The sequence below is a fragment of the Liolophura sinensis genome, chromosome 9 (genome assembly GCF_032854445.1).
Source record: "Liolophura sinensis isolate JHLJ2023 chromosome 9, CUHK_Ljap_v2, whole genome shotgun sequence".
Classification (NCBI taxonomy): domain Eukaryota; kingdom Metazoa; phylum Mollusca; class Polyplacophora; order Chitonida; family Chitonidae; genus Liolophura; species Liolophura sinensis.
Window position 1 is genome coordinate 27864615 of NC_088303.1, and position 16377 is coordinate 27880991.

The 16377-nt window shown below is 39.4% G+C and overlaps 1 protein-coding gene across 1 annotated transcript; it reads right to left on the reverse strand.

The window, feature by feature from the left end:
* Positions 1–2358: 2358 nt before the first annotated feature.
* Positions 2359–12202, reverse strand: LOC135475971 (putative epidermal cell surface receptor). Its single transcript, XM_064755948.1, has 5 exons — positions 12092–12202; positions 6630–6756; positions 5140–5228; positions 3928–4042; positions 2359–2537 (listed from the first exon to the last, which is right to left on the reverse strand). Exons 1-5 carry the CDS (start codon positions 12162–12164, stop codon positions 2435–2437), a joined length of 507 nt encoding a protein of 168 aa, XP_064612018.1. The 5' UTR covers positions 12165–12202; the 3' UTR covers positions 2359–2434.
* Between the last annotated feature and the right edge of the window lie 4175 nt (positions 12203–16377).

Consider the following 16377-nt stretch of genomic DNA (forward strand, 5'->3'; position numbering starts at 1 on the left):
GTCGTCATATTCGTATTTACTTGATCAACCAGGAAATCGTTCGACGACATTTACACATGATCAACCATGGAATAGTTCGATAACATTTACACATGATCAACCATGGAATGGTTCGGCGACATTTACACATGGTCAACCAGGGAATGCATGGTTCGGCGACATTTATACAAGCAAGCATGCATGGAATGGTTCAGTGACATTCAAACATGATCAACCATACATGGAATGGTTCTGCGACATTTAATCATGATCAACCATGGAAGGGTTTTGCGATATTTATACATGATCAACCATGAAATGGTTCTGCGATATTTATACATGATCAACCATGGAATGGTTCTGCGACACTTGCACATGATCAACCATGGAATGGTTCGTTGGTATTTACATATGATCAGCCATGGAATGGCTCTGTGACATTTACACATGGAATGGTTCGGCGAAGTTTACACCATGGTCAGCCATGGGATGAGTCGACAACATGCCTGTATACATGTTCAACCATGCAGGAAACGATTCGGTGGCATCTTTACATGACCGGAAAGATCCCTATATACATTATCAACTATCAGAAGTTTCAGTCGGCCTCATCCATGCTATACGATGTATCATGAATGATAACTGCAACATTTCTACATGATTAACCACGTTCGGTGTCTTTCATATCTAATCCATCATCGAATTGTTCACTTGATCTGCACTACAGTTTCTTCATGCACCTATAAAACTGACCGCAATCGAGTAAGTTGAAATTTCTCAGTGAAGCGTGAGGCAAGGATCAAAGAAAATATCAATACATCAAAGAGTGCTGAAAAGCCATTAAAGGGTTAAGGTCCATGCCTGCGTGAATAACAATCAAATGGTTCAGACCCGTGCCTACTTGAAAAATCATCAAAAGGTTCAGGGCCATGCCTGCTTGGTGTTTTTACGCCGTACTCAAGAATACTTCACTTATACGAAATGGTTCAGGTCCATGCCTACTGGAAAAAGCATCAAATGGCTCAAACCCGTGTCTACTTGAATAACCATCAACTCATTCAGACTCATACCTACTTGAAAAGCCATCAAATGGCTCAGACCCATGTCTATTTGAATAGCCATCAAATGCTTCAGACTCGTGTCTACTTGAATAACCAGCAAATGCTTCAGATCCATGCCTACTCGAAAAAGCATCAAATGGCTCAGACCCATGTCTATTTGAATAGCCATCAAATGGTTCAGACCCATGTCTATTTGAACAGCCATCAAATGGTTCAGACTCATGTCTGCTTGAATAGCCATCAAATGCTTCAGACCCATGCCTACTCGAAAAAGCATCAAATGGCTCAGACCCATGTCTATTTGAATAGCCATCAAATGCTTCAGACCCATGTCTATTAGAATAGCCATCAAATGGCTCAGATCCATGTCTATTTGAATAGCCATCAAATGGTTCAGACTTATGTCTTCAAATGGTTCAACTCCTTGCCTGGAATGGAAACCACCATCAAAAGAAATCATCATCACCAGTTATATACCGTTACAATGGTGGACCTTGGGAAACGTAATGTATGAATATTATTGACTATAGCAAGAAGCATATTTGTTAATAGGCATCTGCTATAGTTTGTGACTCAGACCCATGTCTATTTGAATAGCCATCAAATGCTTCAGACCCATGCCTACTCGAAAAAGCATCAAATGGCTCAGACCCATGTCTATTTGAACAGCCATCAAATGGTTCAGACTCATGTCTGCTTGAATAGCCATCAAATGGTTCAGACTCATGTCTGCTTGAATAGCCATCAAATGCTTCAGACCCATGCCTACTCGAAAAAGCATCAAATGGCTCAGACCCATGTCTATTTGAATAGCCATCAAATGCTTCAGACCCATGTCTATTTGAATAGCCATCAAATGGCTCAGACCCATGTCTTTTTGAATAGCCATCAAATGGTTCAGACTTATGTCTTCAAATGGTTCAACTCCTTGTCTGGAATGGAAACCACCATCAAAAGAAATCATCATCACCGGTTATATACCGTTACAATGGTGGACCTTGGGAAAGGTAATGTATGAATATTATTGACTATAGCAAGAAGCATATTTGGCATAGGCATCTGCTATAGTTTGTAGACAAAATTCATGCTGCCTATCCATCCGGAGCAGTTCATCCGGAGCAGTTCATCCGTAGTAGCTCATTCTGCTTGGCTCTGCTGTTTCTCAGTCATCTTTCACTGAGACCAGCAATGGAGTAGAACACAAATATTGAAGCGTCATATAGAAAAGTTGTGCGTATCTCACCCTAAAATCGACTTCTTGTACACGGGTTGTCGGGGCTAGGTGTACTGCCTTAAATGATAAATCTCAGACGCCTGATTTTACACTTTTCTGAGAGGTTTACAATACACTTTATTTCCATATACTGCAGCATAGCAGATGTTTTACAGCTTGCTCACCCCACGGGGTTACCGTCACAGTGGATGGAGGAACAGCATTCTCCAGCGACGGGAGGAACCAGGTTACAGCCGGCGGGAATTCCTGTGAACTGCGGACACCTGCCGAAAGAAGAGACAGATATCATGGTTGGAGTCATTTTAATTGTTTGAGATATTTACACTTAGATTTAGGGAGAGACCCACAGGGAATGAGAACTTTTTTTTGTAGAGCTTTTTATGCTGGAGACCATTGTTTTACAACCATAAAAGAAATATAAAGGGATGAATTCCAAAAAGAAGAAAATGAACTAATAATTATGAAAGGTGAATTATCTTGTCTCATTCAGACACGCACGCTGAAGGACCTTAACTCACTATAGTCTATTTCTTTCAGAGAGTCGATTATATTCAGCTGCCTGTAAAATCACTCATGCTCGCCATCAAAATTGCCTTCATTCAGTGTCATGTAACAACCCTAGATATAGACATTGATATGTTGGACGTTCATATTATTGAAAAAAAAAATTCCGGTTAGAGCACTTTTCTTAATTCATAATGTTAAATCCTTACGATCTGATTCGACGGCAAGAACCAATTTGTTTTTGAATAATTATGACGTCAGCCGATTCAATGAGTTCTTGGAGTCGAAACTAAGCTGATGAGGTTTAACATTATGGATTCGAAAAAAGTATTCTAACTGCATTCTTTGTAATAATATGGACGTCCAACATGTCAACGTCTAGATCTAGGGTTGTTACAGGACGCTGAAGAAAAACAGTTTTGGTAGCGAGTACGACTGATTTTACAAACAGCGGTATCTGGGTGACTCTCGAAAAGAAGAAGACTATAGGGCATGTCATGAGGACAATATATACCGTGTATAGGACCACAATGTGTAGGACCATGATGCGTATGTATGTGCGTGTGCGTGTGCGTGTGCGTGTGCGTGTATGTTTTCTATGCATGTATGCTTGTATGCTTGGGATTTCACGCCGTACTTTACAATTTTTTAATTCATACAACGACGAGGGGTAATTACAGGTGCACGTGTGCACATATATTCTGTCTTCTGGTGGCAAGGCGACTCCATGCCGCCAAACTGCTGCCGTGGACATCAGGTATGACCACCCACACAGTCACACTATAAAATCCTGGTCGACCAGTCCCTTTCCCTTGCTCTAGACCCTCAGTGTGCACACAGCAAGAACCATTTCTAAAGTCTTTGGTGTGACTCGACGCGGAATCGACCCTGGGTCTTCCAACTTCTAACATTAAGTCAACCATGATGTGTAAGACTATAATGTGTAAGAACTCTTAGCTATAGTTCTTCGACAAATCAGCTACATATTTTTGATAAGCATCGGAGGTATATAAATACGTTTCTTAAAAACAAAGTATATACATGGGTTCATGATGTTTTACATGGTCGCCCTTGACTGAAACCCCACCCACTCCTACCCAAGGGTCTTGATCTATAGGCGATCATCATGGGTTTCATGTATATACATACCTGGTTCTACATTGGACAAGGCGCGTCGACGCACTTACGCATGTGCAGACGGCATCGCACCCATCATTCCAAGTCTGGTTTTCGTTGTAGAATTTGCCTTTATACACACATTTCTCTGGAGAAAATTATATAAGAAGAGTAACATTATAGGGGGAAAAAACATTGTTATCAAAACCTTGGCGCTGAGATTTGACCGACTTCTGGTCGAAATCCATCGACAGGCCCTATTCACCGGGCCTGAGTTATACACAAATATACATGTCTATACGTGAAATAGTCAGCCTTGTGCGCAAAAGGCATGCACATGTTGTAGAAGCCACAATGTAAAGTAACATAAAGAATATATACAGAAAGAAAGCACCATTGCATCAGAAACCACAAACCAATCGACTTCCAGCCCCCAGTAAACATGTTGTGATGCATTCTGTTTTTTTTTGTTTTTTGTTTTTTTTTTTTGGTTTTTTTTTTGGATAAAATATCAAAAGCATCACACAAATGCACACAGTACTGTAGGCCTCCTGGCAGAGTCATAGTTTTTGTAGATAACTTTCGTGTTTATAATGTACATGTGAAAGTCCCCCCCTCTAATGTGAACAATAAATTGATACCCATCTTAAGAAATCTAACTCATCTATATTCGTCTATTTTTCTCTGAAAAGCAAAAAATGTAGAAGATATATTTGACGGCAGAGGATGTACTTGACGATAGAAAATGTATTTGGAAGGAGGTGATGTATTTTAGGGTAGAAGATGTATAATTGCAGGGTATATGAAGGCAGGGAGTATCTGACGGCAGAGGATGTGTATTGAACTGCAAAAGATGTATTTGACGGCAGCAGATAAAGGTCTTGGTGACGGTGGAGGTTATGCTAGACGAGAGATGATGTAACTGACAGGAGAGGATGTATTTGACAGCAGATAATGTAATTGACAGGAGAGGATGTATTTGACAGCAGATAATGTAATTGACAAGATAGGATGTATCTGACAGCAGATGATGTATTTAACGTTAGGTGATGTATTTGATGGCAGAGGACAATTTGAAGTTTGATCTACGGTATAAATTTTACGTCACGGCAGATGATGTATCTGACGGGAGAGGTGTATTTGACAGTTGATGTATTTGACGGCAGAGGAAGTATTTGAAAGTAGAGGATGTACTTGGTGGCAGATGATGTATTTAAGGGTAGAGTAATTAAACAAAATACTTACTGGAGGATTCACACGAGACTTCTGGGCAGCACTTTCCCGCCGGTGTCACCGCTTTACACTGACTTGGCATAAACGTGAACGTGGGACAGCTGGCATGAACACAAAATGTAGAACGTGAAAACCTCATGCGGAGAGTAATGAATTCCAACTTTGTGAGTGGAGAGTTAAAACGCAGTGAGGAGAACTGTATAGATTGCATTCGTATGCGTTGTATTAATAGCCCCTCATCAATTTCGTGCACTGATTTACGAAAACAGAGACCAGGAAACCTATAACATGTATGATGACCTATAATTCTGTAATTACTCTTTGTGAGGCATATGTGTAGCCAGTACCGGTACACATTCTGGAGAGTGCAAGGAATCATGCAAGAGGAGGATGGATTAAAGGCAAAGAACGACCATTGAACATTGGTCATAAAAATAATTCAAACTTGTAATAAAATGTATTTGAAATTTTAGATTCTGCGGTGGCCTTTTCTGGCCATATTGCGACCAGTGATGTCAAGTCAGATATTTGCCCTTTTTTCATCACTCAGAATACCTACCTACCTACCCACGCACGCACGCACGCACGCACGCACATATATACATACATACATACACTGATCGATGAATGCATTCTCCGAATAGACCCTAAAACGAGGGGGCCTACGTGGTCGAGGTGGTTAGCACGCCAGCACAATTCAATGACGCAAAAAACTTTCACCAAAGCGGCCGTTGTGAGTATAAACCAAACTCATGCTGGTTTCCTTTCCGGTCCTACGTGGGAAGGTCTTCCAGCAACCTGAGATGGTCGTGGGTTTTCCCAGGACTTTGTCCGGTTTCCTCCCACCATACTGCTGACCGCCGTCATTAACGTGAGATATTCTTGAGTACAGCATGAAACAGCAATCAAATAAATAAATAAATAAATAAGCAAAGCGTATAGGTAATCCACTACGTATAACGGTTTGAACCCATTGCCGCCAAATGAGTTGGACTCACTGATTGGCTGGCTTGGATTTTACGCTACGTCCCAATGGTGTACCTGGACAGGGGCCAACTTGACAGCAGCCCTTCACCATGCATGTACCTGACAAACCTTCAAACCTTTTCCTCCCCAGCGCGGTAGATGGTTTAAAGAAAAACCTTTACGAAAAGAAACACTTAACTCCGTTGAATTTCCGGGAATCAAAAATCTCTGCTGTTGGTGTAAAGAAATCTGATTTATGTGGGGAATTATTGCAACACGGAGTGTATATTGGACATCGAGCGGATTTTCATACCTTGTTATGCATGTTTATCAAATCTAAAAGACTATGTAGCAATTTTTCACGTGTACATTTTTAACTGCCACGTCTTGGTGTCACGCAACATACATACATGCTGTCAATAAACATATGCAATTAGGCCACTTTAAGTTCATTGACCGTAACGCTAGTGAATGATTATTTTATTTTTGTCATTAATTAGCACATTTTTGAAAATACATAGCAGAAATTAACTTACGACTTTTGACAAATGGACACATTGGCGGCTATGGACATACAGTAGCATTGGTCACAGGGGCCATCTTGCCATTGTTGCCCTAGACTGTAGTAAGCTCCTTTATATTCACACATCGTGAACGGGGCCGCTGGAACACACAGGGTTGACAAAGGTTACCATTCTTCCACTGTAACATTTTACGGATTCTGATTCCACAGGAATTTTAGAAGATTAATGTGCAGTATTTCAGCCATATGAGGCATTAATGTGCAGTATTTCAACCAAATCCTACAGCTTGTGCTAAACGTGTGCTGCTGCTGTAGGAGTTTATATATAGTTTTTGTTTTGCTTGTTTACAGCGACAACGACAGCAAAGTTTTTAAGAAGGAGATTGTCAAGAATTTAAACAAAGTCAAGACTGTTGATGACTTATTTATTTATTTATTTGATTGATGTTTTACGCCGTACTCAAGAATATTTCATTTTCGGCCAGCATTATGGTGGGTGGAAACCGGGCAGATCCCGGGGGAACCCACGACCATCCGCAGGTTGCTGGCAGACCTTCCCACGTACGGCCGGAGAGCAAGCCAGCATGAGCTGGACTTGAACTCATCGCGACCGCATTGGTGAAAGGCTCATTACGCTGCGCTATCGCGCTAACCAACTGAGCCACGGAGGCCCCAAATGTTGATGACAACATGCAGTGTTTTAACACGATATTTTAATAGATGTTACGGGCAGAACACAGACATTATTATTGCGGGCCAGCAATGCTTAAGCAGGTAGTTGACCGATTAACCAAATGTATACGTCGTTACGTTAACGAAGTACAAATTAATAGGGCTGGCGATGTTCAAGAAACGTCTTGGGTTGCCAAGAATGTTAACATGCCTGGCGCAGATTATTGACGACCTCAATATTTAAGTACCGGATCATCAAGGATTATAAAGTAATATTATGCGGGGTGGGGGTGGGGTGGTGAGCAGCCATGTTTACGTCATGGTACATTATATAACAAAGGGATTGTCTACAATGTTGATAAACTTGCTAGAGGAAGCCGATTCTGTATTCGTCTACCAGCCGTCAACCAGTGTACGTTCCAGGTCAATGGTAAACATGATCAATTCCCAAAACGACGTTTAACACAGATCGCCAAAGAACTAAGAAAGTATATTAAGTACGAAATTAGGACGAGATCATGCACGGAGAAGCAGTCAATGCTTTTCAATAATGTTAGAAAAGTACAAGGTATGCGTGAAATCCATATTCAGATCGTGTACCATGCAAGCATCTAAACTGTTGACAATAAAATATGTATCTCAGCTGCATTTGATTGCAACTGTTCATATATCCAATGTGGCAACTGAATTCATCACAACGAATAGCCTGCCTCTAAAGCCCTGGGATAAGCGGAACTAGACACAATCATAACTGCCACTTATATTTATACCTACTTGTAGGAGAATAATATACTCATTGTAAAACTTATGAAACTTGGAGTGAACGCGTTTGATGGCATAATCTTGACACACTAGTTTTCGCTGCAATAACTTGTGACGTTGAATGAAATCGCCACGTAACACATATGATCTATAAACAAATGCTACAAGGCGAGATATATGCACGCCATATGCAGAACCCTATAAGAAGCATAGGCGTAGATATAAGGGTTACTTTATTTAAGTTATCTTCCAGTTTCCTTGGAAGAATAAATTTTAATATAGCAACGAAATAATAGCATGAAAATCGACATTTGGTTACTACATATAGTTTGTATGGAAGTCTCTCTCACTACATATACAACCCTCACACGACAACTATTGACCTGCACACTATTTAAGTTAATCGCCTCATCTGGCTAATTATTGATATGTAGAACCCATGTGTAGCGCTAAACATGTGTATTGTATGGATACAGAGGGTAACCAATGGAAATACTTGTTACCAAGACTCATGTTTGGATAACATTCTTGGCGTAAGTTTTGTCGACTCTAAGCCCAACGTATAAGGCTGACGCAATATCATGAGGTCATGTCGACTAAAAAAAAAACTCGATCGATCCTGAAACAGCGCATGGGTGGGTTGATCTTAAAGACTGTTATAAAAAGTAAAACCCAAGTTGTTTGTGGTGCTAATATATCAGATCCGTTTGCAGTAATCATGTTTATTGCATGCAATGGCCTATCATCGTTACTATTTTGATTTAAGTGAATTTCTAGTATGTAGTCATTACAAAATAACCGCTTAGCTAATGTTTAAACCAATTCCGAATGAGCCCTCCTTCTTGTTATAGCTGTAACAAAAGTGTTTATAGTTTTGAGAACAGGTGAAAAAACTATTACAAGTTTGTTTATTTATTTATTTGATTGGTGTTTTACGCCGTACTCAAGAATATTTCACTTATACGACGGCGGCCAGCATTATGGTGGGAGGAAATCGGGCAGAGCACGGGGGAAACCCACGACCATCCGCAGGTTGCTGGCAAAACTTTCGGCCGGAGAGAAGGCCAGCATGAGCTGGACTTGAACTCACAGCGACCGCATTGGTGAGAGGCTTCTGGGTCATTACGCTGCGCTAGCGCGCTAACCGACTGAGCCACGGAGGCCCCACTATTACAAGTAAACTATTACATGGAATCGTGCAGACGTATGATTTACACACCTGTCTGTTTCTCAGGAGAAAATACTTTTTTGAACTCTGAGCATGCCGTTTACCTTAGCCTTACACGTGGATTGTTCTAATCTTTCACCCGGCCGACACTCGCTGGACCGAGGTCACTTGTGTCCACTGCATATATGTACATGTACAGGCCTACATTATACGCATGGGGCCAATTAATGCCTGTCGCGTGCATTATGCATCGGTTAAAGCTTGGTTCCAGTATCTAAAAAACGACGTATATATAGGTCCAGCTGCCTTATCCATTGCTCAACCTAATTTCGGTAATCTCGCCGAAATGTGAAATTTTCATCTATGCTATAAAATAAAATAGGGCCCCTAAAAGAAGAACAATCACTAACCGAATGATATGGAACCCGTAGGCAAGTTATAAATAATATTATTTATTGTGTATAATATTTAATATATCTTAATATATATTTAATATATCATGTAACACAAAACTGAGGTTATTAATCAGTATTAATTACCATTTATTTGTCTGCATACAAGATTTTGTCTGTCTATATACACCTCAAATCGCTGACTTTTACAAGCACATTCAGTTCGCCAAGACGAACGCAGTGACAAATACCAGGTACACTTCATGGGAAATGTATACACAAACTATATACATGCTCACAAGCACACATATTTGAAAAACATGCCACTTTCTGTTTGTAAAACATGCCAATCAGTCATTATGGATTGAGAAAGTATATTTACCAATATAAGCGTCCGACATTCATATACCATTCGTAGTCCGTAAAGGGCGTTCCAAGTCGATAATCGCAAGATCCATTTCCAAAACAACGTTTAACACTAACTCCCAAAGACAAAGGTATGTAAGAAATTATACAAATAAGAAATAAAGCCGGTAACACACAAGAGAGAAGTGGTCATCAGTTTTCAATGATGCCAGGCAGACAATGAATATACCAGGCATACCAAGTCACTCCAAGTCTCTTTTATGTCACTTCAGAATTTCTACGCCAAACAGATGGACAACAACGACATACAGCTATTCAGATCAAACAATGACTGTAAAATAATACGAATGTTAGAAAGATCCGGTCACTGCAACTGAATTGACTTTGGTCAACAGGTCTTTAACCAGAGGAATGATGGTCGAAGCTTTCTGGTATATGACAGCGATCAAAATAGTTAGGGTAAAAAAAACCTTCGTCAAAGAATAAAAATATGGTCAGTGGAGAAAAAAAACTTGAGCCCCTTTAATTTTGGCCGCTGATTTTGGACAAGACTGAAGGTTTTGGTCGGCTCGCTTTTTATAGGATCTGAATTTTGGTAAAAGTCACAGACTGAGGTAAATATATATATTGTCCATTTATTATATACGTGAAGAAAAGGGGACAGTATACTTTGCACTTCTGTCTTATCTGCACGAGGTAAGGAATAGCTTAAGAATTAATCCTGACCTGGATCGCCGACACTAACAAATAGGCAGAAAGACAGACAAACAGCCAAACAAATAAACGCCATGCATAAAAATAACATAACTTTCTGGGCGGGGTACTAAATTATGCGTAAAAACAATCCGCTAGACCGAGCACTTTTGCTTTTATACATTACATCTGTACAATCGCAAACCAAAAAGATGTCTAAGAGGCCTAAAACTACCGTATGCCGACTTTGATCCCAGGTCGAGCTATTATATTAAACTAAAAGGCATTTAGTCATATATGGCCAACACTGAGGGCAGAAATAGAATTCATGATATGTTTGCTGTTCTTTTAAATGTTGCTTCTCACCTGAAATGGTGGAGCAGAGAAAATTTATCAGAGTTCTTATTGGTTGTAATGAACCATTATAGGGCCCCTTTTTTCTTTCGTTACTATATATTACCTGCGACCATTCTGCGTTTGAGTTCACATCTAGGACATTGTAGATATTGATGCAGCTAACACATATACATATATATACCTTCTCTTGAATGCCGTTTGTGACGACGTTTATGACATTTTTATGTAAAACAGGATGCAGCGGTAAACCCTGGAGGCATATCTGTGTAGGGCCCAACCTTTTGCAAATCGTTGTTAAACATTACCAACGTCGTTGGGCCAAATCCCGGAGGCCGAAAGAGGACCTTTCGCTACCTGGCTAAGTCAGTCTTTGTAATACAAGGCGAGGTACGTGGTGATGAGCGAGTAGCGAGGCAGCTCGCTGCTCGCTGCTCACAGCGTTTTAATACGTTTTTATTATTATTGAAGCTACAATAGATTATTTTAAAGCAACATAATAATTTGTTATGGAAAACATAATTCCGCGTTACACTAAGAAAAATATTCTGTTGAAATAACAGAACGGGTGTGTCAAATATAATATAATAGTTGGTGGCATTAACATAAACTACTGCCGCAATATTCTGTAAATTAAACACATATATCGTGCAGCGGGGTATATAGCGAGTTAACGTAAGTTCTTCTATCAACTTCCATCTCCAATGCTTCTTGTGTGCATGCTCGCTGCATCTGTTCACAGAGAGATCAACCAAAGGCATGTTACTTTCTTTACACATCATGTATATGTAGACATGCTATTATATTGGCCATCACAATGACCCAGGAGCCTCTCACATTTGCGGTCGCTGTGAATTCAAGTCCAGCTCATGCCGGATTTCTCTCCGGCAATACGTGGGAAGGTTTTCCAGCAACTTAAGGCTGGTCTTATCCCCCCCCCCCCCCCCCCCCCACCCACCCCGGATTGCTTAGATTGCTTGCTGCCGTTGTATATATATGAAATATTCAACTCAAGTACGGCGTAAAACACTAATCAAATAAATAAATAAATAAATATAAAGGTCTCACGTGTGGTCGCTTTGACCGGACCGAGCGTCAAGCCCGCGAACATCAAGCCGATAACCAAACACAGAGACAGCATTTTGACCAGTGCGTATAACCGCTCCAGACACTCTATGACGATTAAAGTGAGCAATTATTATCTAAGGTATACCCTGAAAAATTCCAATCCTTGCTCTGAGAACTGACAGCTGCTGTATTAAAACGGCAGTTGGTTCATCGAGAGATAAGAATCATTTATCTGAATGCTGTATTAATACCCTGTAGGCCTATAGCTGAAACAGAAACATAACTATATGCATGTATTGTGTAATATCCGGGTTAGCTACCTGTTATATAAAACCGTTTAGTTATTATCAAATAATTGCACATAAATTTCAACCCACGCCATAAGAGCTGACAGTGTCATGTGAATTAAACAACAAAGTATGGGCTCGCGAGATTATTAAGAAGTGTATAGCATACAGTATTTTTACATCCTGTATATATATAGAGATAAAACAGAAATACATATATTACGTATATAATGAAATCTTAAGAATATTAAATCTAACATTTAGGCAGTGGTGGAGGAGGGAAAATATTTAAGATGTTTGATTAACTTTCTATAAAGTGTTAATAAAAATGTTAAGAAAATGTGATGTCTTATAGCACTGTTATATCACTATTTGAACGTCCAGTTATAACGCTTTGAAAGGCGCACGTTGTGGTGAACATTATAAATGTTTAAAAAGTCTCGTAATTTAACATTGTGGCAACTTGCAAACAATCTTAACGAGGTGAAACATTTTAAGTTTGACCTATACATGCATGCATGCGCTCACATTTACAGCGTTTAAACCATCATCATCATTTTCATACAAAATTTTGCTATTTTAGGATTTTCGTTTAAGAGGGTTCATGTCTAATATAACATTTACTGAATGTCAGGAGATTATATGTATAAATGTCATTTTACCACATAAAAACGGTCTACAGAATTTCTGTGTTCTGTAAACATATGGCTTTTATTTCCCGTTCGGGCTGAAATTGCGCGTTACACAGAAACGATGATATAGACTTTTAACTTGTATACCATGCTGCTCGTAGAAACTGAAATTTTCACTGATCGTTTGTGTCTGCCACGTCCTGATACGATGCCGCATATATATATATATATATATATATATATATATATATATATATATATATATATATATATATATATATATATATATATATATATATATATACTTATCGGCACTGAAATCACTTAAACAGACCTGTCTATATATACAGTCTGATTAAGAGATAAACTATGTATATGCACATATACGGTTCTTCCTTCAAAAGGGGTATGGATACTTTATACTGAAATAAAGCGCCTATATATTGCTATATCTTGATGGAACTTAAACAAATATCAGATAGCGATGCTGTGAGTGGTCTGTAAAGTAAAAGTGGACGATGTGTCAAGCCTTCTATATAACGAGTCATCCACAATGTTCAGTCAGGATGCGCTGTAAATAGCGAGACCTTCTGCTGCATTCAGATATCTTCACAACATGTTCTCATGTAAAATGCTAATAATCTATAACTTTGGATTAAGATAGACGTTTGTCTTAACCGCAGTTATAAAATACGATACGATATAAAAGTTAACGATAGTTCGAAATTGCTGTACGCTGGAATAGGTTCTACAACTATGCGGAAATCTGAGGTTTCCTCGTTTTTCCTTATACTCGTTCTCCACATAAGAACAATCAACGTTTTGGTAATATTTCAAGCTATATATACAATATATATGTGAGTGTGTGAAATATACAGATGGCAAATACTGAGACTAATACATGTTGTAAGCATCGCGACTTAGCCTGAAGGCGTTATCGTTGACTTTACGTCACATTCACGAAGCTTGGGTGCATTGTTATATGGAAGCCGATTGAGAACCTTTCGCTACCCCTCTGCCTTTAGATACCTTCAGGCAGTGAGGCAACACTGTTTGCCTAATAGAATGTATATCTTGAATTAATAGAATGTGTGTGTGTTATATTTAGCAGAACAACCTGCTGCAACAGCAGAATACATCCTTGCATCAATCAAACAAAAGACTTTCTGTTTAAATTAACAGATTTTTTTTTGGGATAGAACGAGGCAGTTACGGTTGTCTGTCGGCTTCAATTGTACAGTGTATGTTTATGTCCACTCATTATGTTGGACGCCGGATACAAAAAAGAATACACCATACTTTTCCTATAAAATTCTGCAATATACCCTCATTTTAAAAGCCGAACAAAGGACTTCACAAAGACCCAGAAACAGCATTAAATTTAACCAGGTGCGCCTCACATAGGTCACATAGTCTGCTGCTTTGTTTGCATGAGGTATAATGTAGCTTTCAGCCGTCGCGCATATCAAGGCGGTACATCCTTGTCGCAGATAAGCTGGCCCAGTGATGTTGACATGTTCGTGTATATCTATTTGGTAGGGTATGGAAGCCCAATGCGGCCAATCGCGTTTTCTGACTTTCGACCTCATGAATAAAAGGTCGAAAACGCGAAAGGGCGAAAAGGCCAAGCCCGGAAATGTGAATGAGCGAAGGTCGAAAACCCGAAATTGACAAGCAAAAGTCCAAAAACTCAAGGCGAAAACACAAAGGTGGGAAGTTGTGCCAACTTCGACAACTTTACACTTGTTTCCCAGGTAAAAAATACGAAGTTAGCTTGACTCTTTCGCCTTCCGGTTTCTGCTGTTTAGACTTCCGGTCTGGGTCTGTTGTCAGTGTGCTGAATCAAGCTACCACTAGTCCTGAGCGCGTCATTATAGAAACAAAATCATGACTGTAGGACTAAAAATAAAAAACAAACGAGGACCAACTACTAACATGTTATAAGTATTTGATTCGTTACTTGAAAAATAAAAAGGGTCATCTAGTTTAAACTCTCACATAAAGTATACACGTGTAATTAGTATATGCATACATATTTACATATTTAAGTTACATACACTGGGTTACTAAGCCGGATATATTCAGGGCTGTCAGATTTTTTTTTTAACCTGGCATATAGTAGGATTATAAAGAACAATGATTAAGCGTTTTGGAGACATAAATTGTTAAATAAAATGTTAACACTGCATAACCGGCGCCGATGACTTAGTTGGTAGAGCCGGGACGGTAGATCCAGGGTCAATCCTGGGTTGGGTCACATCTAAGACCTAACAAGAGGAAGTTGTAGTTTCCTCGCTTGGCGTTCAGCATTAAGGGTGCAACGACTGGTGGACCCGTATCAGTGTAATGGCTTGGACACGGATGTTTACTTGCCTTTGGTAAGTCGTCTCAGTAAAGCCGCACTAGATAAAAGAGCGGTGGAAATCCGTCCTGCATCAAGGACACATTACACAACATGCAGTCTAAGAAATCCTTCTTCGTCATAAGACTGAATAATTGTTAAGTACGACGTTAAACCATAAGCATTCACTCACTCATTCATTACTACATAGTGAAATAAAACCATACAACTTTACAGGAAATACATAACTTGCGGGCACCTCAAAAGTAAAACAGAACGAAAATTACGTGAAATGTATACAGAACAAAAATTTGGATAAATTATGAAATAAACATAGGTAAATCTGACTGTGCCAATTAATGTGGCACATTCGGTGTCAGACATAAGTTATCCTCCTTGTTTCTTGTGGGCGCGGTTAACTCTCTGCTGTGAATTGGTCAGTTGTACGGTATTGAAATAAAAAAAAGGCTTTGAACATCACAGGGTTAGCTCGCCAGCGCGGTGCAATGACACAGTCCCGACCCTTCCACCAATGCGTTCACTGTGAGTTCAAGACCAGTGACATGCCAACCTGTTGTCTTCATGTCAAGGTCCTAAGAAGAGGTCCCTTTAAAGGGAAAAACACTGACATACACTTTTTTGTTTACAAAAGCCATCCAAGGTTATAGATATATGTATTAATAATTTGTAATCGAAAAGTAAGGTCGAAAGTAAGAAAATTCGAGTGGCCGCAACCGGCTTCCGTAATAATGTGCTGCTTCAAATATATGTCAACGGTCTCATGAGTATATAATTTGTCCGAATCTGATTTTTAAAGTATATTTCGCTTCATTTTTTGTATTCAGCTGAACTGAACTTATTTTTTCTGGCATCCACAAAACTGTTTCATTATTTTCCTTTTGTGGTGTTTGATCGGTATTTCACACTGTTGTATGCAAAGTCAATTTACTCTGCTGGCAGAGAGTTGTTTTGTTATCGAATATACAGAATGAACCAGTATGCATAATAAAATAACCTCTATGTTTT